Source organism: Telmatherina bonti, assembly GCF_933228915.1.
Source record: "Telmatherina bonti genome assembly, chromosome: 1".
Taxonomy (NCBI): domain Eukaryota; kingdom Metazoa; phylum Chordata; class Actinopteri; order Atheriniformes; family Telmatherinidae; genus Telmatherina; species Telmatherina bonti.
In genome coordinates, this window is record NC_136619.1 from 2342992 (window position 1) to 2370631 (window position 27640).

At 46.3% G+C, this 27640-nt stretch overlaps 1 protein-coding gene across 1 annotated transcript in view; it reads right to left on the reverse strand.

Moving 5' to 3' along the window:
- Positions 1–11115: 11115 nt before the first annotated feature.
- The window catches only part of cers3a (ceramide synthase 3a), a gene marked incomplete at both ends in the record, with an annotated part of 47122 nt that continues 30597 nt past the window's right edge, over positions 11116–27640 (reverse strand). Inside the window, 8 exons of the mRNA XM_079243215.1 lie at positions 11116–11289; positions 13690–13843; positions 15224–15330; positions 16776–16904; positions 21078–21170; positions 21875–21925; positions 22072–22129; positions 25430–25548. Of these exons, the coding sequence (XP_079099341.1) occupies positions 11116–11289; positions 13690–13843; positions 15224–15330; positions 16776–16904; positions 21078–21170; positions 21875–21925; positions 22072–22129; positions 25430–25548 (885 nt within the window). The remainder of the gene's footprint in view (positions 11290–13689; positions 13844–15223; positions 15331–16775; positions 16905–21077; positions 21171–21874; positions 21926–22071; positions 22130–25429; positions 25549–27640) is intronic.

Genomic DNA, 27640 nt, shown 5'->3' on the forward strand with positions numbered 1-27640 from the left:
ACAATTAAACTTTCTTTCCAGGTTAAGTGAGACTCCTCTAGTCCTGATGAACGCCATCTGTTTTCCAAACGCCTTGATGCCTGTTTTAGAGCTCGAAGCTGGGAATTAAACCAGGGAGCCTTCATAATTTTACCTAATTTCTTCTTCTTTAGGGGAGCAACATTATCCAAGGTTGTACGCATTGAAGCTGTTATAGTATCAGCATGTTGATCAATCTGAGCAGGAGTAAGGCTTAAAGGGGGACTCTCAGTCATGCTAACACATGGTAGAGGGGAAAAAATTGATTCAATTGATTGTTTAAATTTTGTAATAATATTGTCTGATGAACATCTACTATAGTAGAATTTATTTTTGGTCAGTGAGTAATCAAATAAAGTGAATTCAAAGGTTAATAAGAAGTGATCGGACAAGACAGGGTTTTGAGGAAATACTTTGAGCTTATCAGTCTCAATACCAGATGTTAGAACCAGATCAAGAGTATGACCATGAGAGTGAGTGGCTCCATGGACATTTTGTGAAACCCCAACTGAGTTTAGAATAGAGCTAAAGGAAATGTTTAAACTATCATTTTCATGGTCAACATGAATATTAAAATCCCCTAGTACAATGACCTTATCAGTAGTCAGCACTAACTCAGACAAGAGATCAGAGAATTGGGTCAGAAACTCGGAGTAAGGTCCAGGTGGGCGATACACTAATGCTAAAAGGAGCGGTTTCTCTCAATTCCATTTTGGATGAGATAAATTTAATGTCAGGAATTCAAAGGATTTATAGTTAGTTTTGTGCTTAGGACTAATTAATAATTCTGACTGAAAAATAGCTGCAACACCTCCTCCTCTGCCTGTAGTTCTAGGAATGTGAAAGTTTAAATAGTTAGCTGGCGTAGCTTCATTAATACTAACATAATCCTCTTGCTGTAACCAGGTTTCCGTAAGACAGAATAAATCAATGTGGTGATCACCTATAATACCTATAATATTCAGTAGGCCACACTTTATTGTCTTATTTTCAGATTTTATTAGATCCATTGTTTTTATTTTTATGAGGTTTTCACGATTAACCCCAGAAGTGTTTTTGTGTTGTTTAATTCTTACTGCTGGGGAGTTGTATAAGGTCGGAATGGGGTTTTGGGTGGGCGGCGGCAGGCGGGAAGCTGCAGAAAAGTGTGTAGGACTACAATTCTTCCTCCTGGTCCCAACCCTGAGTTGTCAATTTAGCTGACTAATAAAAGAGTCCATATTGCTAGATAAGAGAGCGGCTCCATCCAACGTGGGATGGATGCCATCTCTCCTAATAAGACCAGGCTTTCCCCAAAAAGCGCTCCAATTATCTATAAAACCCACGTTGTTATCGGGACACCACCTAGACAACCAGCGGTTGAAGGATGACATGCGGCTAAACATGTCATCGCTGATTAAATTTGGCAAGGGACCAGAGAAAACTACGGAGTCCGACATGCTCTTGGCAAAGTTACACACCGAAGCAACATTCATTTTAGTGACCTCCGATTGGCGTGACCGGGTGTCGTTACCGCCGACGTGAATTACAATCTTACGGTATTTACGTTTAGCCTTAGCCAGCAGTTTCAAATACGATTCAACGTCGCCCGCTCTGGCCCCAGGAATGCATTTGACTATGGTCCCCGGTGTCTCTAGAGCCACGTTTCTGACTATGGAACTACCTATAATCAGGGTTTCTGCCTCAGCGGGTGTGTCACCGAGCGGGGAAAATCTGTTAGAAACGTGAACAGGTCGGTGGTGGCCAGTGGGTTTTGGTTTGGGGCTACGCTTCCGCCTGACCGTCGTCCAGCCCGCCTCGGCTCCCGGCTGCGTGGGAACTGCTGGATGATGTCACCAGTCTGAAATCTGCTCATCTCTTCATCCCATTGTTGCTTCAGTTAATAGAGAGTTTCAGGATCTGAAGGTCCTACCAGCAGACAAGATGAGATTTGGATGAGGTCTGGACTGTAACTGGACCCCACTGAGACCCTCTCCTTCTCCAGATGGTCTGGTTTCTGCCGTCAGGATGAGGTCTGGACCCTACCGAGACCTCCACCCCATCCAGATGTTCTGGGTCCTGGAGTCAGAATGAGGTCTGGACCCTACCAAGACCTCCTCCCCCTCCAGGTGGCCTGGGACCTGCAGTCAGCAGAAGAAGCATTTTCGGAGGCTGAACCAGAACCAGGCTGCAGGTCCAGCTGGATCCAGACTTACTGGACTAGGTCTACACCTTGTTTCGCAGATTTGCTGCTGTGTTTGGGTCCACTCAATGCGTGGAGGACCTCCAGACCCACCTGGACCCTCCACTACTGTGTTTGAGCTGTGTGCTTTGTTCTGGTCGGTCCACATGACATTGTTCCAGAAGCGGCTTTGCCGTCCTGCACCATGCTGCCACCTTCTTCTGTTCGCCAGAAACCCTTCCCAACAAGCCATACTGGTTCAGTCTTGTTCGAGCTGGACTGTTAGGAACCTTAAGTTTTAAGCTGCTAACTGGGAATGGAGAGTCTGATCCTGGGTTTTCTCCATGGTCTGACTTTGGACTGGACTTACTGGGACGCCCAGTCCTGGAAGATCACCAGCTGTAGAACGAGTCCGGATCAGTTGGAAATGATCTGCTTTTATCGAGGAACTCACACTGCTGATGACCAGTTAATCAGGATATTGATCAGCAGCTCCTGGCTGATTGTCTGGATTCCTGATGAAGGATGGTTAAATTAGATTTTAACAAATGAAAACGAGTCAACAGAAAACATTCACTGCTCAGTACAGTTCAGGGTCTCAGGAAGCTGGAGTCTATTCCTACAATCACTGGGTGACCAGCAGGTATGTCTGGACAGTTGGCCAGTCCATCGCATGTTTAAAGAAAACTTTCAAATTGACAGGAGTTAAACTCTTTCCTGTGGAATCTTCAGATTTTTACAGGAAGGCTTTTCCTTGTGTTCATAGATGTTGTTTTTGTTATGTTTTGATAAATGAAGCCTTTTTGTTTGACATGTTAGTAAAACATCTGTAACAGCTCCCAACTCGATAATAAACAAGCCGAAGACAAGGTGGATGGCAGTTCAACCATATGCTGACATCTCAGCTTCATACATGGCTCTTTTCTTTTAAAAACGTTTAAAACTTTCTGGTACTGTTTAGCCCTTTGCTCAGATGTTTGGTATGGTATGGTAGGGTAGGGTAGGGTAGGGTAGGGTATGGTATGGCATGGTATGGTATGGTATGGAAGGGTATGGTAGGGTACAGTAAGGCAGGGTAGGGTACAGTATGGTAGGGTACAGTATAGTAGGGTAGGGTACAGTATGGTAGGGTAGGGAATGGTGTGGTAGGGTACAGTATGGTAGAGTAAGGTATGATGTGGAAGGGTACAGTATAGCTGGGTAGGGTACAGTATGGTAGGGTAGGGTACAGTATGGTAGGGTAGGGTATGGTGTTGGAGGGCACAGTATGGTAGGGTATGGTACAGCATGTTAGGGTATGGTATGGTGTCGTAGGGTACAGTATGGTAGGGTAGGGTATGATATGGTGTGGTAGGGTACAGTATGGTAGGGTAGGGTATGTTGTGGTAGGGTACAGTATGGTAGGGTAGGGTATGGTGTGGTAGGGTACAGTATGGTAGGGTAGGGTAGAGTATGTTAGGGTATGGTATGGTGTGGTAGGGTACAGTATAGTAGGGTAGGGGATGATATGGTGTGGTAGGGTACAGTATGGTAGGGTAGGGTATGATATAGTGTGGTAGGGTACAGTATGGTAGGGTAGGGTATGTTGTGGTAGGGTACAGTATGGTAGGGTAGGGTATGATATAGTGTGGTAGGGTACAGTATGGTAGGGTAGGTTACAGTACGGTAGGGTAGGGTACAGTACGGTATGTTATGGTATGGTGTGGTAGGGTACAGTACAGTATGTTATGGTATGTTGTGGTAGGGTACAGTATAGTAGGGTAGGGTATGGTAGGGTAGGGTATGGTGTGGTAGGGTACAGTATGGTAGGGTAGGGTATGGTGTGGGAGGGTACAGTATGGTAGGGTAAGATATGATGTGGAAGGGTACAGTATGGTAGCGTAGGGTATGTTGTGGTAGGGTACAGTATGGTAGGGTAGGGTACAGTATGGTAAGGTAGGGTAGAGTATGGTAGGGTATGATATGGTGTGGTAGGGTACAGTATGGTAGCGTAGGGTATGGTGTGGTAGGGTAGAGTATGTTAGGGTATGGTATGGTGTGGTAAGGTACAATATGGTAGGATAGGGTAGGGAATGGTGTAGTAGGGTACAGTATGGTAGGCTAAGGTATGATGTGGAAGGGTACAGTATAGCTGGGTAGGGTACAGTATGGTAGGGTACAGCACAGTATGGTAGGGTGGGGAACGGTGTGGTAAGGTACAGTATGGTAGGGTAGGGTATGATATGGTGTGGTAGGTAGAGTATGGTAGGGTAGGGTAGAGTAAGGTAGGGTAGGGTATGGTGTGGTAGGGTACAGTATGGTATGGTAGGGTACAGTATGGTACGGGAGGGTAGAGTATGGTAGGGTATGATATGGTGTGGTAGGGTACAGTATGGTAGCGTAGGGTATGTTGTGATAGGGTACAGTATGGTAGGGTAGGGTACAGTATGGTAGGGTAGGGAAGAGTATGTTAGGGTATGGTATGGTGTGGTAGGGTAAGGTATGGTAGGGTAGGGTATGATATGGTGTGGTAGGGTACAGTATCGTAGGGTAGGGTATGTTGTGGTAGGGTACAGCATGGTAGGATACAGTATGGTAGGGTAGGGTATGATATGGTGTGGTAGGGTACAGTATGGTAGGGTAGGGTATGTTGTGGTAGGGTACAGTATGGTAGGGTAGGGTATGGTACGGTAGGGTATGGTGTGGTAGGGTACAGTACAGTATGTTATGGTATGTTGTGGTAGGGTACAGTATGGTAGGGTAGGGTATGGTGTGGTAGGGTATGGTGTGGTAGGGTACAGTATGGTAGGGTAGGGTATGGTGTGGGAGGGTACAGTATGGTAGGGTAGGGTATGGTGTGGGAGGGTACAGTATGGTAGGGTACAGTATGGTAGGGTAAGGTAGGGTATGGTATGGTGTGGTAGGGTACAATATGGTAGGATAGGGTAGGGAATGGTATAGTAGGGTACAGTATGGTAGGCTAAGGTATGATGTGGAAGGGTACAGTATAGCTGGGTAGGGTACAGTATGGTAGGGTACAGCACAGTATGGTAGGGTGGGGAACGGTGTGGTAGGGTAAGGTATGGTAGGGTAGGGTATGATATGGTGTGGTAGGGTACAGTATGGTAGGGTAGGGTATGTTGTGGTAGGGTACTGCATGGTAGGATACAGTATGGTAGGGTAGGGTATGATATGGTGTGGTAGGGTACAGTATGGTAGGGTAGGGTACAGTATGGTAGGGTAGAGTAGAGTATGGTAGGGTATGGTGTGGTAGGGTACAGTATGGTAGGATATGATATGGTGTGGTAGGGTGCAATACGGTATGTTATGGTATGTTGTGGAAGGGTACAGTATGGTAGTGTAGGGTACAGTATGGTAGGGTAGGGTATGGTGTGGTAGGTACATTATGGTAGGGTAGGGTACAGTAAGGTAGGGTAGGGTATGGTGTGGTAGGGTACAGTATAGCTGGGTAGGGTACAGTATGGTAGGGTACAGCACAGTATGGTAGGGTGGGGAACGGTGTGGTAGGGTAAGGTATGGTAGGGTAGGGTATGATATGGTGTGGTAGGGTACAGTATGGTAGGGTAGGGTATGTTGTGGTAGGGTACTGCATGGTAGGATACAGTATGGTAGGGTAGGGTATGATATGGTGTGGTAGGGTACAGTATGGTAGGGTAGGGTACAGTATGGTAGGGTAGAGTAGAGTATGGTAGGGTATGGTGTGGTAGGGTACAGTATGGTAGGATATGATATGGTGTGGTAGGGTACAATACGGTATGTTATGGTATGTTGTGGAAGGGTACAGTATGGTAGTGTAGGGTACAGTATGGTAGGGTAGGGTATGGTGTGGTAGGTACATTATGGTAGGGTAGGGTACAGTAAGGTAGGGTAGGGTATGGTGTGGTAGGGTACAGTATGGTATGGTAGGGTACAGTATGGTAGAGCAGGGTAGAGTATGGTAGGGTATAATATGGTGTGGTAGGGTACAGTATGGTAGCGTAGGGTATGTTGTGGTGGGGTACAGTATGGTAGGGTAGGGTACAGTATGGTAGGGTAGGGTATGATATGGTGTGGTAGGGTACAGTATGGTAGGGTATGTTGTGGTAGGGTACAGTATGGTAGGGTACAGTATGGTAGGGAATGGTGTGGTAGGGTACAGTATAGGGTAGGGCATGGTATGGTAGGGAAGGCTATGGTGTGTTAGGGCACAGCATGGTAGGGTAGGGCACAGTATGGTAGGGTACAGTATAGGGTAGGGTATGGTATGGTAGGGAAGGCTTTGATGTGTTAGGGTACAGCATGGTAGGGTACAATACGGCAGGGTAGGGTACGGTATGGTAGGGTATGCTATGGTAAAGTACAGTATGGTATGGTATCGTATGGTATAGTAGGGTGGGGGAGGGTATGGTATGGTACAGTATGGCAGGATAGGGTACAGTATGGTAGGGTACAGTATAGTAGGGTAGGGTACAGTATGGTCAGGTAGGGTATGGTGTGGTAGGGTACAGTATGGTAGGGTAAGGTATGATGTGGAAGGGTAAAGTATAGCTGGGTAGGGTAGGGTACAGTATGGTATTGTACAGTATGGCAGGGTACAGTATGGTAGGGTAGGGTATGTTGTGGTAGGGTACAGTATGGTTGGTTAGAGTACAGTATGGTAGGGTAGGGAATGGTGTGGTAGGGTACAGTATGGTAGGGTAAGGTATGATGTGGAAGTGTACAGTATAGCTGGGTAGGGTACAGTATGGTAGGGTAGGGTATGATATGGTGTGGTAGGGTACAATACGGCAGGGTAGGGTACGGTATGGTAGGGTATGCTATGGTAAAGTACAGTATGGTATGGTATCGTATGGTATAGTAGGGTGGGGGAGGGTATGGTATGGTACAGTATGGCAGGATAGGGTAGAGTATGGTAGGGTAGGGTAGAGTATGTTAGGGTATGGTATGGTGTGGTAGGGTACAGTATGGTATGGTACGGTATGTTGTGGTAGGTTACAGTATGGTAGGGTAGGGTACAGTATGGTAGGGAATGGTGTGGTAGGGTACAGTATAGGGTAGGGTATGGTATGGTAGGGAAGGCTATGGTGTGTTAGGGGACAGCATGGTAGGGTAGGGCACAGTATGGTAGGGTACAGTATAGGGTAGGGTATGGTATGGTAGGGAAGGCTATGGTGTGTTAGGGTACAGCATGATAGGGTACAGTACGGCAGGGTAGGGTACGGTATGGTAGGGTTTGCTGTGGTTATGGATAAGTACAGTATCGTATGGTATAGTAGGGTGGGGGAGGGTATGGTATGGTACAGTATGGCAGGATAGGGTACAGTATGGTAGGGTACAGTTTAGTAGTGTAGGGTACAGTATGGTCAGGTAGGGTATGGTGTGGTAGGGTACAGTATGGTAGGGTAAGGTATGATGTGGAAGGGTAAAGTATAGCTGGGTAGGGTAGGGTACAGTATGGTATTGTAGGGTATGTTGTGGTAGGGTACAGCATGGTTTGGTAGGGTACAGTATGGTAGGGTAGGGAATGGTGTGGTAGGGTACAGTATGGTAGGGTAAGGTATGATGTGGAAGGGTACAGTATAGCTGGGTAGGGTACAGTATGGTAGAGTACGGTACAGTATGGTAGGGTAGGGTATGGTGTGGTAGAGTACAGTATGGTAGGGTAAGGTATGATATGGTGTGGTAGGGTACAGTATGGTAGGGTAGGGTATGTTGTGGTAGGATACAGTATGGTAGGGTAGGGTAAGGTATGATAGGGTAGGGTAGGGAAGGGTATGGTAGGGTACAGTACGGCAGGGCAGGGTATGGTATGGTAGGGTATGCTATGGTAAAGTACAGTATGGTATGGTATCGTATGGTATGGTAGGGTCGGGGAGGGTATGGTATGGTACAGTACGGCAGGGTAGGGTACAGTATGGTAGGGTAGAGTATGGTGTGGTAGGGTACAGTATGGTAGGGTAAGATATGATGTGGAAGGGTACAGTATAGCTGGGTAGGGTACGGTAGGGTAGGGTACAGTATGGTAGGGTACAGTATGGTAGGGTAGGATACAGTATGGTAGGGTACAGTATGGTATGGTATCGTATGGTATGGTAGGGTAGGTAAGGGTATGGTAGGATACAGTACGGCATGGTAGGGTACAGTTTAGTAGGGTATGGTATGGTAAGGTACAGTATGGTATGGTATCGTATGGTATGGTAGGGTATGGTAGGGTGGGGGAGGGTATGGCAGGGTACAGTACGGCAGGGTAAGGCACAGTATGCTAGGGTACCGTATAGTAGCGTAGGGTACAGTATGGTCAGGTAGGGTATGGTATGGTAGGCTACAGTATGGTAGGGTAAGGTATGATGTGGAAGGGTACAGTATAGCTGGGTAGGGTACAGTATGGTAGGATAGGGTACAGTATGGTAGGGTAGGGTATGGTGTGGTAGCGTAGAGTATCGTAGGGTAGGGTAGAGTATGTTAGGGTATGGTATGGTGTGGTAGGGTACAGTATGGTAGGGTAGGGTATGATATGTTGTGGTAGGGTACAGTATGGTAGGGTAGGGTATGGTGTGATAGGGTACAGTATGGTAGGGTAAGATATGATGTGGAAGGGTACAGTATAGCTGCGTAGGGTACAGTATGGCAGGGTAGGGTATGTTGTGGTAGGGTACAGTATGGTAGGGTAGGGTATGGTGTGGTAGGGTACAGTATGGTAGGGTAGGGTAGAGTATGTTAGGGTATGGTATGTGTGGTAGTGTACAGTATGGTAGGGTATGATATGGTGTGGTAGGGTACAGTATGGTAGGGCAGGGTAGTTGTGGTAGGGTACAGTATGGTAGGGTAAGGTATGATGTGGAAGGGTACAGTATAGCTGGGTAGGGTACAGTATGGCGTGGTAGGGTACAGTATGGTAGGGTATGGTATGGTAAGGTACAGTATGGTATGGTATCGTATAGTATGGTAGGGTATGGTAGGGTGGGGGAGGGTATGGTAGGGTATAGTACGGCAGGGTAGGGTACAGTATGGTAGGGTACAGTATAGTAGCGTAGGGTACAGTATGGTCAGGCAGGGTATGGTATGGTAGGCTACAGTATGGTAGGGTAAGGTATGATGTGGAAGGGTACAGTATAGGGTAGGGTATGGTATGGTAGGGAAGAGTAGGGTACATCTGTACATATTTTCACAGATCCTGCCTCTTCTGCAGGCCTCCTGAGCAGTAAAGGCTTCAACAAAGTAAATTAATTTTTAACTTAAAGCTTTACTTTAATCACTAAAATTATTTTCAATAGTGTCTCTGTTAAATGAAAACACGATTCGCAGGTGCAGAATGTCCATGTAGCTAAAAGCCAGATGAAGACTGCCTCAACAAAATCAAAGTCAAAAGAGTTTGAAAAGAGAAATCAGCTCAAATTACAAGCATTTAAATGGAGGTTTAAGGGTTAAATTCGGAACTTCTGTTTGTTTCCTTTCCATTGCCGCTGTGTTAACAGTTGATACAGCACTTTGACAAGAACGCGGTTTAGAATTTATTTTGGATTAATGTGAATGACAGCTGAGATAACAAGACACCAGACACTGCTGCTGGAAGACTGGGACAAGTCCGCCTTAGTGACTGGCTGAAGGGTTCATCGAAAACTTAAAGGTTAGACAGACAACATGTCAGCAAGGCTAATTCATTTAGATTAATGAAATGGACCAGATGAAGCTCCGGCTTCATCTGGCATGAGCTTCATCTCCAGATGCACCTGGAACATCTCCAGATGAAGCCGGAACAACTCCAGATGAACCTGGAACATCACCAGATGCACCTGGAACATCTCCAGATGAACCGGGAACATCTCCAGATGCACCTGGAACATCTCCAGATGCACATGGAACATCTCCAGATGAAGCCGGAACAACTCCAGATGAACCTGGAACATTACCAGATGCACCTGGAACATCTCCAGATGAACCGGGAACATCTCCAGATGCACCTGGAACATCTCCAGATGAAGCCGGAACAACTCCAGATGAACCTGGAACATCACCAGATGCACCTGGAACATCTCCAGATGAACCGGGAACATCTCCAGATGCACCTGGAACATCTCCAGATGCACATGGAACATCTCCAGATGAAGCCGGAACAACTCCAGATGAACCTGGAACATTACCAGATGCACCTGGAACATCTCCAGATGAACCGGGAACATCTCCAGATGCACCTGGAACATCTCCAGATGAAGCCGGAACAACTCCAAATGAACCTGGAACATCACCAGATGCACCTGGAACATCTCCAGATGAACCGGGAACATCTCCAGATGCACATGGAACATCTCCAGATGAAGCCGGAACAACTCCAGATGAACCTGGAACATTACCAGATGCACCTGGAACATCTCCAGATGAACCGGGAACATCTCCAGATGCACCTGGAACATCTCCAGATGAAGCCGGAACAACTCCAAATGAACCTGGAACATCACCAGATGCACCTGGAACATCTCCAGATGAACCGGGAACATCTCCAGATGCACATGGAACATCTCCAGATGAAGCCGGAACAACTCCAGATGAACCTGGAACATTACCAGATGCACCTGGAACATCTCCAGATGAACCGGGAACATCTCCAGATGCACCTGGAACATCTCCAGATGAAGCCGGAACAACTCCAGATGAACCTGGAACATCACCAGATGAAGCTGGAACATCTCCAGATGAACCTGGAACATCACTAGATGAAGCTGGAACATCTACAGATGAACCTGGAACATCTCAAGATGAATCTGCAGCATCTCCAGATAAACCTGGAACATCTCCAGATGAAGCCGGAACATCTCCAGATGAAGCCGGAACATCTCCAGATGAACCAGGAACATCTCCAGATGAACCAGGAACATCTCCAGGTGAGAAATAAAAATGGTCCAAATATTCCCTCTGGTCCTCACATCTTCATCTCTGCTAATTGCACTGATCAGGAGTCATCAGACAGTCTTTGACTGGTTCTCTGGTGGAGACAACCCGAAGAAGCCGTTCTTTGCATTCTTCTTATCAGCTGCCAGTCTATTGACAGGCTGGTGTTGTTGGACTTCATCCTCTGCAGGGCTGGTTTCCTGCCCCTCGTCATCGTCGTTGTCACTTCTTTCATCTTTTGTTAGCTGGATGTGAGAAAGAAAGAAGTGTGGGAAAAACAGATGAGATCTGCCACTGGGAACAAAGCTGCTTCTCCATGGACACCACAACAACCATCCCCTGCTGTCAGAACGTTCCATTTCATCTTCAGCATTCTGTTTTTCCACACTGCAGCAGACATTCAGGAGGAACCAAACATGTCGCAACAAAGATGGAAAACTCTTTCAGTCCTGTTCTAAAAACATCTGCAGCACGTTTCTGAATTCGCTTCACATTTCATCACGATCCCGGGCCTTCATCCGTGGACTGGGATTAGTTTCACAATGCAAGCACATCAGACAGAACCAATGACAAGACTGGTTCAGTCAGAACAAGTGAAACCAGTTCCTTCTTTGCCTGGAATGGGAGATGTAAACCCAAACCATTAAAACTAGTTTTGTTTTGTACATATAAACCAGTCTGTAGCAACAGAAGCTTTCTCTCCCAGTCAGCATGAAGACCTGATGATTCCATGGAGACTTGACGTTTCCATGGAGATGTGACTTCTTCCTGCTACTATCTACCTGCTGTCCTCACTGCAGCACCTCCACCTCAGCTGCATCCCAAACATCTTCTTGGCTTTATTCCAGCCATAGAGGATCATTATTTTCCTGCTTTTCTCATCACTTGTTGATCTTTGGCTGCTCCTGATTGGACGTTAGCGTCAGTTTAAGCTCTCTGATTGGTGGAAAGTCTGACAGGAAGTGTCTTCATCATCATGTCCAGGTGAAAATAGAGGTCTCTTAGCAACATGGTGGTGATGGTGATGAAGATGTGATAAATAATGGTGGATTTACCATCTAGAGTCTCTGAATAAACACTACATCTGGATTGTAGACCTCCTGGACGGATAGAAACGCTGGAAAACCTCCGTAGACCAGCTGGAGAGTCACATGACCTTCACAGAGTTCCTGAGACGCTGCTGATGATGGAAGTGAAGGAACTCAGTGGCACTGGTGGAATTTCAGGAAGTCAAATCAACAAGTTCTACATTATAATGAAAACTCCTGAAAGGACAGCAGGAACATTTACTGACTGACATCTCGCTACTCTGCTTTCAAACTACACAGATACATCCTTAAGGCAGGTCATTCATTCATTCTTTCATTCATTCATTCATTCATTCATTCATTATCCTAACCGCTTAGTCCGATGAAGGGTTGTGGGGAAGCTGGAGCCTATCCCAGCAGTCTTTGGGCAAAAGGCGGGATACACCCTGGACAGCTCACAAGTCCATTGCGGTAAGGCAGGGCAACAGCAGCAAAACAGGAAGGATTTCAGTGTTTTTTACAAACAGTGACAGCAATGCCATGTGTAACAGACTATATCAACTTCAGAGTGCACGGCATCGTCTGGGCAACAAGATGCTTGCCTTGGAGCAAACTCTGCATCACCAAAGACAATCCAGCTAGAAATGTGGGGGTAGTCCTGGAAACAGACCGGAATTTTACCTGGTTTGGTTGCATTTTGATTTTTTGTTTCCACGGTAACAGAGTTTTGGGGTGACAGTAACACAAAGATTGGGCAAAGGCCTCCAGATTGATATTTCTCTGCAATGCAAGCGAGTGCTGTCAGTGGAAACAGGAGCTGGCAGCTGCTACAATGGCAGACCTGCTGTTGAAGTAAAACCCGTTTCTTTTAGTGTAGATGCAAAGGTTTCATTGACCAGATAACTAGTGGTTGCCAGGCAACACTTCTGTTGTGTTTTTCTGGTCTTATTAGGATGCAGTGTGTACATGGGCCTGTTGTTGCAAAGTTTGACTGCCCACTAGAGGCATGGCATGTGCACTACGTCCAACTACTTCAGTCTGCTGTATGTAATGTTGGACTGAAATCCACCTCTTTGAAAGTTTGCAGAATGGCACAAAGAAAACAACATTCATGCTTCAGACTGGGCTGTGATCGAACAACAGAGAAAGGAGAAACTAGTAGAAAAGTCATTTTGTCAGAGGAATCCATCTTTGGGAAGTCATTGCCGACTGCTAACAGAAAAATAAAGGTTCTGACTTTTCAAACATGCAGTATGTGGTGGTAATCTGAATGAAAGCAGGTTCTGTCAGATGACCCAAGTGAGACGACGTTTACCGGCACCTGCGTTTCCATTACACCCAGGATTGTGCGAAACTGTACTGTAAACACCTACACCGACAAAATGACTTTTAAATATTGTCTAAAAAGTATTTATGTTCCCATGAGGAGGTTTTTCAGATGTTTCAATACAGAAGTACATCACAAAAGTGTGATGGAAACACTTTTTTTGCATTTAGATGTATTGTCAAAATTTTCCAATTATTGCTTTTATTTAGGTAACAAACTAATGGAAAGGCAGCTAGGATCCATTAATTTCCAACCAGTAAGAAACACTGAGACGACCTGTGGTGACTTACTGTTCCAAACATCAATTTCTTGACCATGCAGAGAATGAGGTAGGCCCAGAAGAGGTGAAGACACTGAAGAACCACCAGCATCATGTTGAAGAAGTAGTAGCCAAAGAAGGCTGGGTAGTGGAGAACAGGGTACACCCAGGTGCAGTGGATGAGCCTGAAACACCAAATAATATTCAGGAGCAGATTGTGAGGCAGAGATTCTACTCTTCTCTTTTTTAATGATGGATAGAAATGAGGATGTCAAAAGGAAGAATGAATGTAAAGGCTGATTATTGGACACGTCCTTGTTTGGAACAAGGATGGACACCACCTGAACAGGTCTGCGGTCCATCACAGGACCTTCCGTAGGAAAGATGGACTGTCTTATGACTGCCGAATGAGAGGAATGACACTAAATATAGTACATTAAAATAGGTTGTGATGCACCTCCACCATAGACTGTATATAAAGAGATGGGTGGAGCCTCCGTGACGTCACCCGTAGGTTTCTGAAGAGCTGAATTGAAGCTCGGTGGGCGGTTCCTACCATCACCATCTTGGCAGCATCATGCGCATTGTCTCGCCCGGAAAATACAAATATGGGCAAAGAGGTGGAGCTGAGAGGGGGGCTGTGAGTTTCATGGTGGATGATTGACATCGAGCGAACTCTGAGCTTTCTGTAGCTAAGAGCTAACCGAGCTAACCTGTCAATCAAAAGGACACACTCCTCAATATGACAAATTTTGAGATTAAATTACTTTTAAACGGCCGAGTTAGAAAAAAATTAACTTCCCCCACAGTTGTCATGAAGGTAAAGCTGACGTATTAAACCTAAAATGGATTTTTGTACCAGGCTGTAAACGTTTATTCCTGCTGTAAACATGTTTATTTCTGCTGTGAAGTTGGTCTTTTTAACATGGGAGTCTATGGGGATTTGTTCTGTTTTGCAGCCCCTAGTGGATGAAGGGGGAACTGCAGTTTTATGCACTTCTGCATATGCTTCACTTTTAACCGCCGGAGGCTCCGTCCATCTTTCATATACGGTCTATGACCTCCACACAAACTGGAGGTTCAGGTAAGGCGGCAGTCAGACTGTGTACCATGTTAGTGTTAATAGTTTGGAAATGTTTAACAGCAAGATTCATTGTGTTTTAATCAAGAAATGAACAGAATAGCATTCATTTTGGAGCTAAAAACTGCAAGGATGTGTTCAGTTTAGTAAAATTTAGCAGGACTTCATAGTACTCTTACTGAGTTTTTTATTGCTATAACCATCAAGAATAAGTATTCTAAGAAGTAATATGTATGTAAAAAAAAAGCTGGAAAAGCCCGTTATGAATGAAACAGTAATCCCTCTGTCTGTCTTCCCATCCGTTGTTTACACCTGCTTATTCCAGTGCAGGCTGTAGGATACTGGACTTTACCAGCTGCCTGCTGAGTGGCAGGTTGGGCCTGGATTGCTTCTTGTGCATTACAGGACTAACACAACTAATCATGCTCATTCCCAAGGTAATACAAAGACAATAAAATAACACATAAGCCATTTTCCAGCTTACCAAAATGGAAAGATGACCAGCCGCGTTCCCATGAACACGATGGCAAATAGAACAAAAAGAGTGTTGCTGGTTTTCTCCCATCTGGCATAGTTGAATAATTTGGCCAACTAAAAGAGGAAGATATTTTCTTCATTAATGAACCAGCTGTTTACAATGTGACAACTGACAGAAGGCAGACAAAAATTTACTGTCACTGTACAGGAATCTTTAGTATGAAATAAAAATGTGTGTAAAAAGATTTTTTTTAAAAACTAAAAAAAAAAAACTGCACAACTTTACAAATAAAACAAGTACACAAGCAGGCACAAGAACTACAAAAATAAAACGTGAAACCAGACATGACAACACTAAGACCCTGTTAATGCTGGAGTGGTAGAAGGCCATTAGGTTCTTCTCCAGCCTATTTCTTTTATTCCAGCAGTTTAAATGTGAAAAGTCTCTCCACACATTTCCAGTTTATATAGAGAAGGATGGAATCAGCCTTTTTTCCTCCGTGCATTTCTGCCAGCCCTGTACACATCGCATCTTCTCCTGTTTTAAATTAAACTGATAACAGTACTGATAATCTTTCATATAAATTCTGTGCAACTGCAATAAGTTACAATGGTCACATAAATATTTTCATTTTCTACATGATGATCCTGAAGATCCTTGGAGCTGTCAGGGGCTTTATGTCCCTGGTAGGGTCACCTATAGCAAACAGGTGTGCAGGGGTGGCACCAGACTAATTGAGGTTCAAAGCCCTCTGTGATGAAGAAAAACATGGTGGAAAGGTCACCCGGGTCCCCTTTTGGTGCCAGGTCTGGAGATGGGGCACGGAGGCGAACACTTGGTGGCTGAGTTATCTGGTTTGGTCAAGCTCAGCCCTAAAGGGTAACATAGGCCCCCCCCTTCTGTGGATCCACCACCTGCAGGAGGGGCCGTGGAGGTTGGGTGCTTTGGCAGTTGGGTGGTAGCCGAGGGCGGGGACCCTGCAGCAGAAACTAGCTCTAGGGATTTGGAACGCCACCCCTTTGGCAGGAAAGGAGCCTGAGCTTGTACACGAGGTTGAGCAGTTGGACCCACCTCAACGTACAGCTTGGGATCTGGAACCAGTGTCCTTGAGTATAGTTGGACCTTCCGCCACTCTGGAGTTGCTCCTGGTGAGGAGTGAGTAAGTGGGTTGGGGTTTACCCCAGTGGAAAAGAGGGTGGCCTCCTTCCACATTCAGGTGGAGTGACATGTTTGGACTATTGTTTGTGCTTATGTACCGAACAGCAGCTCAGTGTACCCATCCTTTATTGTTGTGGCTCCGGTTCTGTGGTGAGCGTGTCTGGTTTCTTAGCAGCAAGATCTTCACTAATTCCTTGTTTTGTAATCAGCAGCAGTATAAAAGACCAACTCAGCCTGCCAGTGAGTGCCAGATTGTTGATTACCCTGCAGGACCAGCTCTCGGCCTTCAGACTACTCTCCAGTTTTGATCGCCTGCTTCCCTAATCTGATTTTGTGTCCCTCTTTGTCAGAAGATTCTGAGTTACCTGCTTGCCTGCCCTGATCCATCTGTTTGACTGACCTCCAGCAAAACATCTGAAGCATCATGGATCAGCATCACCAGCGTTCCCACACGGATAAAGTTGGCACACCAGGAGAATGAAAGAAGGATCAGCGTGGCTACGTGGTGGACGATCTGCTCCTTGAAGTCCTGATGGAGAGAATAAGAAGATGGACCACATCATCCAGTAACAAGGAGAATACAGAGAGAGTGAGTCATCCCTCCCTGAGGACTAGAGGAGAGATCATAGTTCTCCAGTTTTAGCATCTCTCCATCAGCTTCCTGTTCTCCTCACAAATAAAGCTCTCCATGACCAAGCTCCATCGTACATCAGAGATCTCATAGTTCCATATATTCCATACAGAAAACTGGCTCTCAGACTGCAGGTCTACTCGTGGTTCCAGAGTTTGTAAGAGTAGGATGGGAGGAAGAGTCTTCGGCTATCATCTCTTATGGAACCAGATCCCACTGTGGGTTCAGGAGGTTGACTCCTCTACCTACAGCGATCCAGATGAAAACATTCCTCTGTAGTAGATCTGATAGGAGGTCTGATCATCCCTTAGTGATGCTGCCAGGCTCAGACTGCTGAGGGACATCTCATGATGCACTGAGCTCTTCTTCCTTATCTCTTTGCTCCTCATCCTCAATGTATAATCCATCCATCCATCTCTGCCGCTTATCCGGGGTCGGGTCGCGGGGGCAGCAGCCTAAGCAGGGAAGCCCAGACTTCCCTCTCCCCAGCCAAATTTACCAACTCTGCGGGGGGATCCCGAGGCGTTCCCAGGCCAGCCGAGAGATATAATCCCTCCAGCGTGTCCTGGGTCTTCCCCGGGGTCTCCTCCCAGAGGGACGTGCCTGGAACACCTCACCAGGGAGGTCCAGGAGGCATCCTGACCAGATGCCCGAGCCACCTCAACTGCGGAGGAGCAGCGGCTCTACTCTGATCTCCTCCCGGATGACCGAGCTCCTCACCCTATCTCTAAGGGAGAGCCCGGCCACCCTGCGGAGGAAACTCATTTCAGCCGCCTGTATACGAGATCTCGTTCTTTCGGTCACGACCCACAGCTCATGACCATAGGTGAGGGTAGGAACGTAGATCGACTGGTAAATTCGCCTTCTGGCTCAGCTCCTTCTTCATCACGACAGACCGGCGCAGAGTCCGCATTACTGCAGACGCCGCACCGATCCGTCTGTCCATCTCGCGCTCCATCCTTCCCTCACTCGTGAACAAGACCCCGAGATATTTAAACTCCTCCACTTGAGGCAGGACCTGACTCCCGACCCGGAGAGGGCAATCCACCCTATTCCGGCTGAGGACCATGGTCTCAGATTTGGAGGTGCTGATTCTCATCCCAGCCGCTTCACACTCGGCCGCGAATCGCTCAAGCGAGAGTTGGAGATCACGATCAGATGAAACCAACAGGACCACGTCATCTGCAAAAAGCAGGGACCCAATCCTGAGGCCACCAATCCGGATCTCCTCAACACCTCGGCTGTGCCTAGAAATTTTGTCCATATAAGTTATGAACAGAGCTGTTCCACAGTTCCGCGAGATTCGACTATCCGGCGGACCCTCCTCTGCAGGACCCCTGAATAGACCTTACCAGGGAGGCTGAGGAGTGTGATTCCCTGTAATTGGAACACACCCTCCGGTCCCCCTTCTTAAAAAGGGGGACCACCACCCCAGTCTGCCAATCCAGCGGTACTGCCCCCGATGTCCACGCGATGCTGCAGAGGCGTGTCAGCCAGGACAGCCCCACAGCATCCAGAGCCTTAAGGAACTCCGGGCGGATCTCATCCACCCCCGGGGCCTTGCCACCAAGGAGCTTTTTGACCACCTCAGCGACTTCAGCCCCAGAGATAGGAGAGTCCACCCCTGAGTCCCCCAGCTCTGCTTCCTCATCGGAAGACGTATTGGTAGGATTGAGGAGGTCTTCGAAGTATTCCCTCCACCGACCCACAACGTCCCGAGTTGAGGTCAGCAGCTCCCCACCTCCACTGTACACAGTGTTGATGGAGCACTGCTTCCCCCTCCTGAGCCGCCGGATGGTGGACCAGAATCTCCTCGAAGCCGTCCGGAAGTCTTTCTCCATGGCCTCGCCGAACTCCTCCCATGCCCGAGTTTTTGCCTCGGCAAAAGTCAAAGCCGCATGCCGCTTAGACTGTTGGTACCCATCAGCTGCCTCCAGAGTCCCCAGAGTCGGGCCTTCTTGGCAATGTAGAAACATGACAGTATTTTCATCATTAACATGTTTTCTCCTCTTCCTTCCTGAATAAAAGCTGCCGTACATGTTGATCTGTCTTTCCTGTTCTCTTCACCCCAACAGTCCAGGCAGATGGCTGCCCTCCCTGATCCAGTTCTGACGGAGGTTTTTCCTTTCCACTGTCACCTCATGCAGCTCAGGATGGAGGATTGGATCCAAGTCATGATTACATGTGATCTGTTAGTGTTCCTGAACTAGGCTATTTATTATGAGTTGGCTTGAATTGATGTGTATGTGAAGTGTCCTGAGATGGCATTGTTGTAAAGTGATGCAATGCAAATAAAGCTGAATTGAATTGAACTTTTTAACCCCACAGAGAGTGAACCCTGGATACTGCTTTCTGTAAGAACTTAACATGTTCAGGACCAAGTCTGAGTTTGGACATCAGCAGAATCTCTACTGGCTTCGGGTCTGCTATCATTTAAAGCCATGAAGGTTTAAACCAAGACAGTCAAACTCATCTTAGTTCAAGTTCTAGATTTAATAAAAACTGGTTTTCAGTCGGTCAGACCAGCATAATAACAAATACGGGGACTAGTGAGCATCAAGGCCACTATCCAAGATGAAACATCCAAGCTCCATGAATACATCAGGAAGAGGGCACCGAGGGATGAAGCACTTAGTGAATGTCTCAGACAATGGAGTCTGGAGGAACACGAGATGGAAGAACCATCATGAGAGGAAAAGCTCCTGCATGGGATGTACCACCGGCAGATCACCGAAGTGGCCAATATAAACAAGTCCTATCAATGGAGAGGGCTGGACTGAAGGACGGCACAGAGGCACTAATCATGGCAGCACAGGAGCCTTGAGTACCAGAGCCATCAAGGCCCAGATCTATCATACCAGGCAGGATCCCAGATCTACCAGACCAGGCAGGATCCCAGATCTACCAGACCAGGCAGGATCCCAGATCTACCAGACCAGGCAGGATCCCAGATCTACCATACCAGGCAGGATCCCAGATCTACCAGACCAGGCAGGATCCCAGATCTACCATACCAGGCAGGATCCCAGATCTACCAGACCAGGCAGGATCCCAGATCCACCAGACCAGGCAGGATCCCAGATCTACCAGACCAGGCAGGATCCCAGATCTACCATACCAGGCAGGATCCCAGATCTACCAGACCAGGCAGGATCCCAGATCTACCATACCAGGCAGGATCCCAGATCTACCAGACCAGGCAGGATCCCAGATCTACCAGACCAGGCAGGATCCCAGATCTACCAGACCAGACAGGATCCCAGATCTACCATACCAGGCAGGATCCCAGATCTACCAGACCAGGCAGGATCCCAGATCTACCAGACCAGGCAGGATCCCAGGTCTACCATACCAGGCAGGATCCCAGGGGCAGACAATGCAAAGGAGCCCCTGAAACAATCCAGCTCCTCCCAGCAGGGTGCAAGATACTGGCAGGCAAAGAATACATGGAGTGCCGTAACCAAGTAGCTGCATAGTGTACAGGAACATCTGTGCAGAATATGGACTGGAGACCCCTAAGTCCCAGTGGGAAACTCCCCCCAAGGTGGTGGAGAATGAGAGGACTAAGATCCTCTGGGACTTCCAGATCCAGACAGATAAAATGGTGGTGGCCAACCAAGCGGACATAGTGATCATGGATAAGCAGCAGAGGAAAGCCGTAGTGATTGATGGATCCATCCCCAATGATGGAAATATCAGGAAAAAGGAGAAACTGGAGAAGTACCAAGGCCTCAAGGAAGACCTGGAGAAGGCCTGGAGGGTGAAAGCAACAGTAGTACCCATAGTGATGGGAGCACTGGGGGCCGTGTCCCCCACTCTGGAGAAGTGGCTCCAACAGATACCTGGTGAAACATCAGACATCTCCATCCAGAAGAGATCAGTCCCAGGAACAGCTGAGATACTGAAGAGGAGCCTCCCAGGACTCTGGTAGAGACAGCTAAATTTTCTGTCTTTCTTGGCTTTGGCTTAAAAGGGTTTAAAGTTTGGTTTCTGTCAATATCACACAGTGAAAAAAGTCCAACCTAGGGTAGTTCATGCATGAAGGAGATGAACAGAGCTGAAGTTTCCCACCTTTCTCTTGACATCAAAGGTCACACTGAAGAGAAGACAGCCATAGAAACCCATCTCTAAGACGTAATACCAGTACTGAGACTGCAGCATGGACTGAAAAAGACAAAAACAAGAAGTTTTGATCAGATGAACACATGTTTCTTTCAGGCTTTTCATCATAACTGAGGAAGCGAGAACAGTTGAGGTTTGAGAGTGAAAACAGATTGTTGTAACGTTTCAAGCTGAGAGTGATGGGTTGTTATACATTAGTCAAGTTGTCCAAAATGGAGCTTTTTCAGAAAGTCAGAAACCTTTGTCAGAAACGTCCCCTGTTAAAGATCAAAGCCTTTTCTGTTTTATTCTAAAACATAATAAAAACCAGTTCCGGTGTTCCATCTTCCTTTTCCTCTCCTGGTATTCATAAAAAACTAGTAGGTTGCTGCAGAACTGTGATGCTCCTAGCTTTAGTGTGTTTCACTGCAGAACTGATCACTGTATACATCATCATCCTCATCTTCTTCTTCTTCTTATGATGATGAAATGATCAAATGCACTTATTTATTTACTTAATATTTCATTCATTTAACTTATTAAGTCTTTCATTTATTAAATTATCTATGTATTTACTTTATATTTCTTTATTTTATCATTAAAATTATACGATGGGAGGAATACATATATATATATATATAAATGTATATATATGGTAATTTAGTATAATACTACTGTGAGAAAGGAGCAGAAGGGGATGATAAAACTGATGATCAGGTCAAACAAATTAAATGAGTGAATGTGACGCCAGACATGTGTAAACTGACCTGTTTTGGATAACCAGTCCAAACTTCTCTAGTGTCATACAGCCAGTCTTTCTGCAGAGACATGGAGCCACAATCTGATTTTTGAACATTTTAAATCTTGAAACTTAGACCATGAGGTCAGATCAATAACTAACTATATACCATTGCTAGTTTTTTTTTATAGAAGCCTGCACTGGTGTTTCATGTCATCTACTTACATCATAAAGAGCTACAACTCCTCCAACGAATGCAGACAGGTAGAAGACAAACCTCCAGCTGTCTCCGTCAGGAAGGACAGAAAACTGGATGTTTGTTTTAAGTTAATAGTTAGGTTAATATTTTCACACACACACACACTGAAGGAGGGATGAGAGATGGAGATGGAGGAATATGTTTGGATCTACTCAAAGCGTTTGTGTTCATCGAAAAGAAAGTCAGATTTCTATTTAATCTGATACAGTCAGGATAAAACTGCTCTCAGCATCAGTTGTTAAAAACAGATTGAAAATCACAGCCTCCGGCCAATGTCGTCCTGAATCCTAAAACCTAAATCCAGCTTTATTTAACACATTCAGACAAAACACAACCTGACAGTGTTTCCTGGCTGACCCACTCAGCCATCTGTCCACCCATTTGTCCATCTGTCCACCCATTTGTCCATCTGTCCACCCAGCTGTCCATATGTCCACCCATCTGTCTATCTGTCCACCCATCTGTCCATCTGTCCACCCAGCTGTCCATATGTCCACCCATATGTCCATATCTCCACCCATCTGGCCATATCTCCACCCATCTGTCCATCTGTCCACCTATCTGTCTATCTGCCCACCCATCCGTCTATCTGTCCACCCAGCTGTCCATCTGTCCACCCATCTGTCCATATGTCCACCCAGCTGTCCATCTGTCTACCCATCTGTCCACCCATCTGTCCATATGTCCACCCATATGTCCATATCTCCACCCATCTTTCTATCTGTCCACTCATCTGTCCATATGTCCACCCATCTGTCTATCTGTCCACCCATCTGTCTATCTGTCCACCCAGCTGTCCATCTGTCTACCCATCTGTCCACCCATATGTCCATATGTCCACCCATCTGTCTATTTGTCCACTCAGCTGTCCATCTGTCTACCCATCTGTCCACCCATATGTCTATCTGTCCACCCAGCTGTCCATATGTCCACACATCTGTCCATCTGTCCACCCATCTGTCCATATGTCCACCCATCTGTCTATTTGTCCACCCAGCTGTCCATCTGTCCACCCATATGTCCATATCTCCACCCATCTGTCTATCTGTCCACCCATCTGTCTATCTGTCCACCCAGCTGTCCATCTGTCCACCCATCTGTCTATCTGTCTATCCATCTGTCCATATGTCCACCCATCTGTCTATCTGTCCACCCAGCTGTCCATCTGTCCACCCAGCTGTCTATCTGTCCACCCATCTGTCCATATGTCCACCCAGCTGCCCATATGTCCACCCATCTGTCCACCCATATGTCTATCTGTCCACCCATCTGTCCATCTGTCTACCCATCTGTCCACCCATATGTCCATCTGTCCATCCATCTGTCCATATGTCCACCCAGCTGTCCATATGTCCACCCATCTGTCTATCTGTCCACCCATCTGTCCATATGTCCACCCATCTGTCCATATGTCCACCCAGCTGTACATATCTCCACCCATCTGTCTATCTGTCCACCCATCTGTCCATATCTCCACCCATCTGTCTATCTGTCCACCCAACTGTCCATATGTCCACCCATCTGTCTATCTGTCAACCCAGCTGTCCATCTGTCCACCCATCTGTCCATCTGTCCAACCATCTGTACATATCTCCACCCATCTGTATATCTGTCCACCCATCTGTCCATATCTCCACCCATCTGTCTATCTGTCCACCCAACTGTCCATATGTACACCCATCTGTCTATCTGTCCACCCAGCTGTCCATCTGTCCACCCAGCTGTCTATCTGTCCACCCATCTGTCCATATGTCCACCCATCTGTCCATCTGTCTACCCATCTGTCCACCCATATGTCCATCTGTCCATCCATCTGTCCATATGTCCACCCAGCTGTCCATATGTCCACCCATCTGTCTATCTGTCCACCCATCTGTCCATATGTCCACCCATCTGTCCATATGTCCACCCAGCTGTACATATCTCCACCCATCTGTCTATCTGTCCACCCATCTGTCCATATCTCCACCCATCTGTCTATCTGTCCACCCAACTGTCCATATGTCCACCCATCTGTCTATCTGTCAACCCAGCTGTCCATCTGTCCACCCATCTGTCCATCTGTCCAACCATCTGTACATATCTCCACCCATCTGTATATCTGTCCACCCATCTGTCCATATCTCCACCCATCTGTCTATCTGTCCACCCAACTGTCCATATGTACACCCATCTGTCTATCTGTCCACCCATCTGTCCATCTGTCCACCCATCTGTCCATATCTCCACCCATCTGTCCATCTGTCCACCTATCTGTCTATCTGTCCACCCAGCTGTCTATCTGTCCACCCATCTGTCCATATGTCCACCCATCTGTCTGCCTGTCCACCCTTCTGTCCATCTGTCTATTTGTTCACCGATCTGTCTGTCTGTCCACCCAGCTGTCCATCTGTCCACCCATCTGTCCATATGTCCACCCATCTGTCCATATGTCCACCCATCTGTCTATCTGTCCACCCAGCTGTCCATCTGTCCACCCATCTGTCCATATGTCCACCCCTCTGTCTATCTGTCCACCCAGCTGTCTATCTGTCCACCCATCTGTCCATATGTCCACCCATCTGTCTGCCTGTCCACCCATTTGTCCATATGTCCACCTTTCTGTCCATCTGTCTATTTGTTCACCGATCTGTCTGTCTGTCCTCCCATCTGTCCATATGTCCAGCCATCTGTCTATCTGTCCACCCAGCTGTCCATCTGTCCACCCATCTGTCCACCCATCTGTCTATCTGTCCACCCATCTGTCCACGCATCTGTCTATCTGCCCACCCATCTGTCCATATGTCCACCCATCTGTCTATCTGCCCACCCATCTGTCTATCTGTCCACCCATCTGTCCATATCTCCACCCATCTGTCCACCCATCTGTCTATCTGTCTATCCATCTGTCCATATCGCCACCCATCTGTCCATATGTCCACCCATCTGTCTGCCTGTCCTCCCATCTGTCCATCTGTCTCTTATATGTCTATCTGTCCACCCATCTGTCTGTCTGTCCTCCCATCTGTCCATCTGTCTCTTATATGTCTGTCTGTCCACCCATTTGTCCATCTGTACACCCATCTGTCTGTCTGTCTACCCATCTGTCCGATGGGAACGTCCCATCAGAATCAGTTTAGACTTTCATAACAAACAGGACTAGTCTAAGAACTCTTTTCAATGTTTAAAACTATTTTTTTTACTTTTCATTTGACCAATTTGGATATTCTTTGTGTTTTAAATAAATTCACTTGGAATAAAGAAAAAAAAAAACATAACAAAAACACAAAATAGTCCCAAAAACACACCCCTTCTCCACATCTCATTCCACCTCCCAGTCAAAACCTTGCTTCTCTGAACTTCTTCAGGATTCCAGGACGGTCCTGTCTTCGTCTTCTTCTGAACCAACGTTCAACTTGTCTTACAGACAAACTGCTTTTCTTGGACAGTCCATCAACATCGGCCTGGAATTAAACACACATAGAATAAGAGGATGTGTCATTTGGTGAATGCTTACTTCACTGTCCAGCTCAAAGTAGGGTTTTCCAGTTCTGTCAGTGGAGACAGCTAAGAAATTCACCTACTAACCAAATCAAATCAAATCAAACTTTATTTCTTGAGCACTTTTCATGCCTTAGGCAACACAAAGTGCTTTACGGGATAAAATCAAGTCATAAGGATTAAAACAGTGGATAAAAAGATATTTAAAAATAACAGACACAAGCTCTTTCCACATACTCACACACACACACACACACACACACACACACACACACAAGGACATAGAGCAAAGAACCCACCCACATTCCCCAAAAAACATCATTCCCTGAATACTGTCTCTTTAACTGAATTCTGGTTAATAAAACAACTAAAAACATTCAGTAAGTGATAAAAATTCTGACTTGATGCTGATGTGAGGAGACAATACCTCGGGATCCATCCACACCAGGAGCCAGTCCCCCGCATGCTCATAGGGGCCGCTGCCACAGCAACCGCACAACTCCCAGGCAGCAAAGGGGCCACCCCACAGCCGTGAAGCTGCAGTGCTGGACCCCGCGCCACCCAAACAGCAGCGGTCGCCATGACAACAGCCCCCAGACCAAACAGGCAGGGCCCCCAGCGTGCTGGATCCCCATAAGGAAAACACTGGAGTTAAAATCAGAAGATGAATAACCTTAAGAAGCAGTAAGAAGTAAGAGCAACAATAAAAGAAAATGTACATATATACATAGAAGGACTTTACAATAATGTATTAAAAATAAGAAATCTAATAAAACAATTTAAAAATAAATAAATTAATAAATAAAGTAAATTATAAGTAAATAAAGTAAAATAAAATTCAGTTAAATGCTAAGCTAAAAAGGTGTGTCTTGAGCCTCTTCTTAAAAACATCAACAGTCTCCACGGCCCTGAGGCTCTCTGGCAGGCTGGTCCACAGTCCAGGACCATAACAATGGAAAGAGGCTCACCGTATGTCTTAGTTCTGACTTTAGGAACCACTAAAATGTTCAGCTCATTATTTCTGTCCAGACCTCTATCAGTCTGATGCTCTTTTAACCAGAAGCTGGTGATCTTTGTCATTGCTGACCATGAAGGATTATCATCCCACCACAGCTCATCTGTTGTAAAGGAACAGGGTGATGGCCTTAAGAGTATCCTCATGCAATAGGCTGAAAGTGGCCAAGTCATCAGAAAATGTAAAACCATTGCTCACTGGGTGGCTATGGCAGAAAGAACAGGAGCGCTAAGTCATCCCTGTGGAACCACTGCACTTGTGCTTTTAGATTGTGAGAGCATTATTGACTCTGACCTGCTGACGTCTGCTGGTTAAAAGCTACAATAACTGGGAGTTAAAAAGGATTCACATCAGATGCTTTAATATAAGATCAAATGATAAGGCTGAAGTCTTTTAAAAGCTGAGCAAAAATCAACAAATACAATCCTTGCTAAGGCTTTACTTTTTTCCCTATGCTCTACTATCAAGTGATCATGGCGTCATTCTTTTTCCTCCTTTTTCTTGTAAACAAACTGGAGTGGGCCCAGTAACATGCCGACCTCTGCTATAAACAAAGATACCATAAACTCTCCAACTTAGCAAGGAAGTCTGGGGCATCTGGTTAAAGCCTCGGCTCAGCAGACACCATCACGTTTGACTCCCTGTACTTGAACCATGATATTGGTACGGGGCTCATCCATTTTACTTGATCAGGACAAACATTGCTGATTATCATCACCTATGTATTCATCTGAGGCACTGGCTTTCCTCCTCTTCTGCCTCTTCTTCTAAACACACTAACTTCTTCAGGGAGGTCAGCCGGTGGAAATGATCCTGCAGAAGGACGGCAGCGCATCCCTTGTGTGGCTTAACAGCAATCCCGCTTCAGTGCTTGCTATGCTAATATGCACAGATCCAAACTAAATAGCAGTAAAAGCAGAACTTGCACAACAATCACTGGTGCTTTGGTCCAACATACAACACAAGTCTGAGGAAATAACAAAAGAACATAAAAAAAACCAAAAAAAAAAAAAAAAAGAACAATTTAAAAGTCTCTAAAA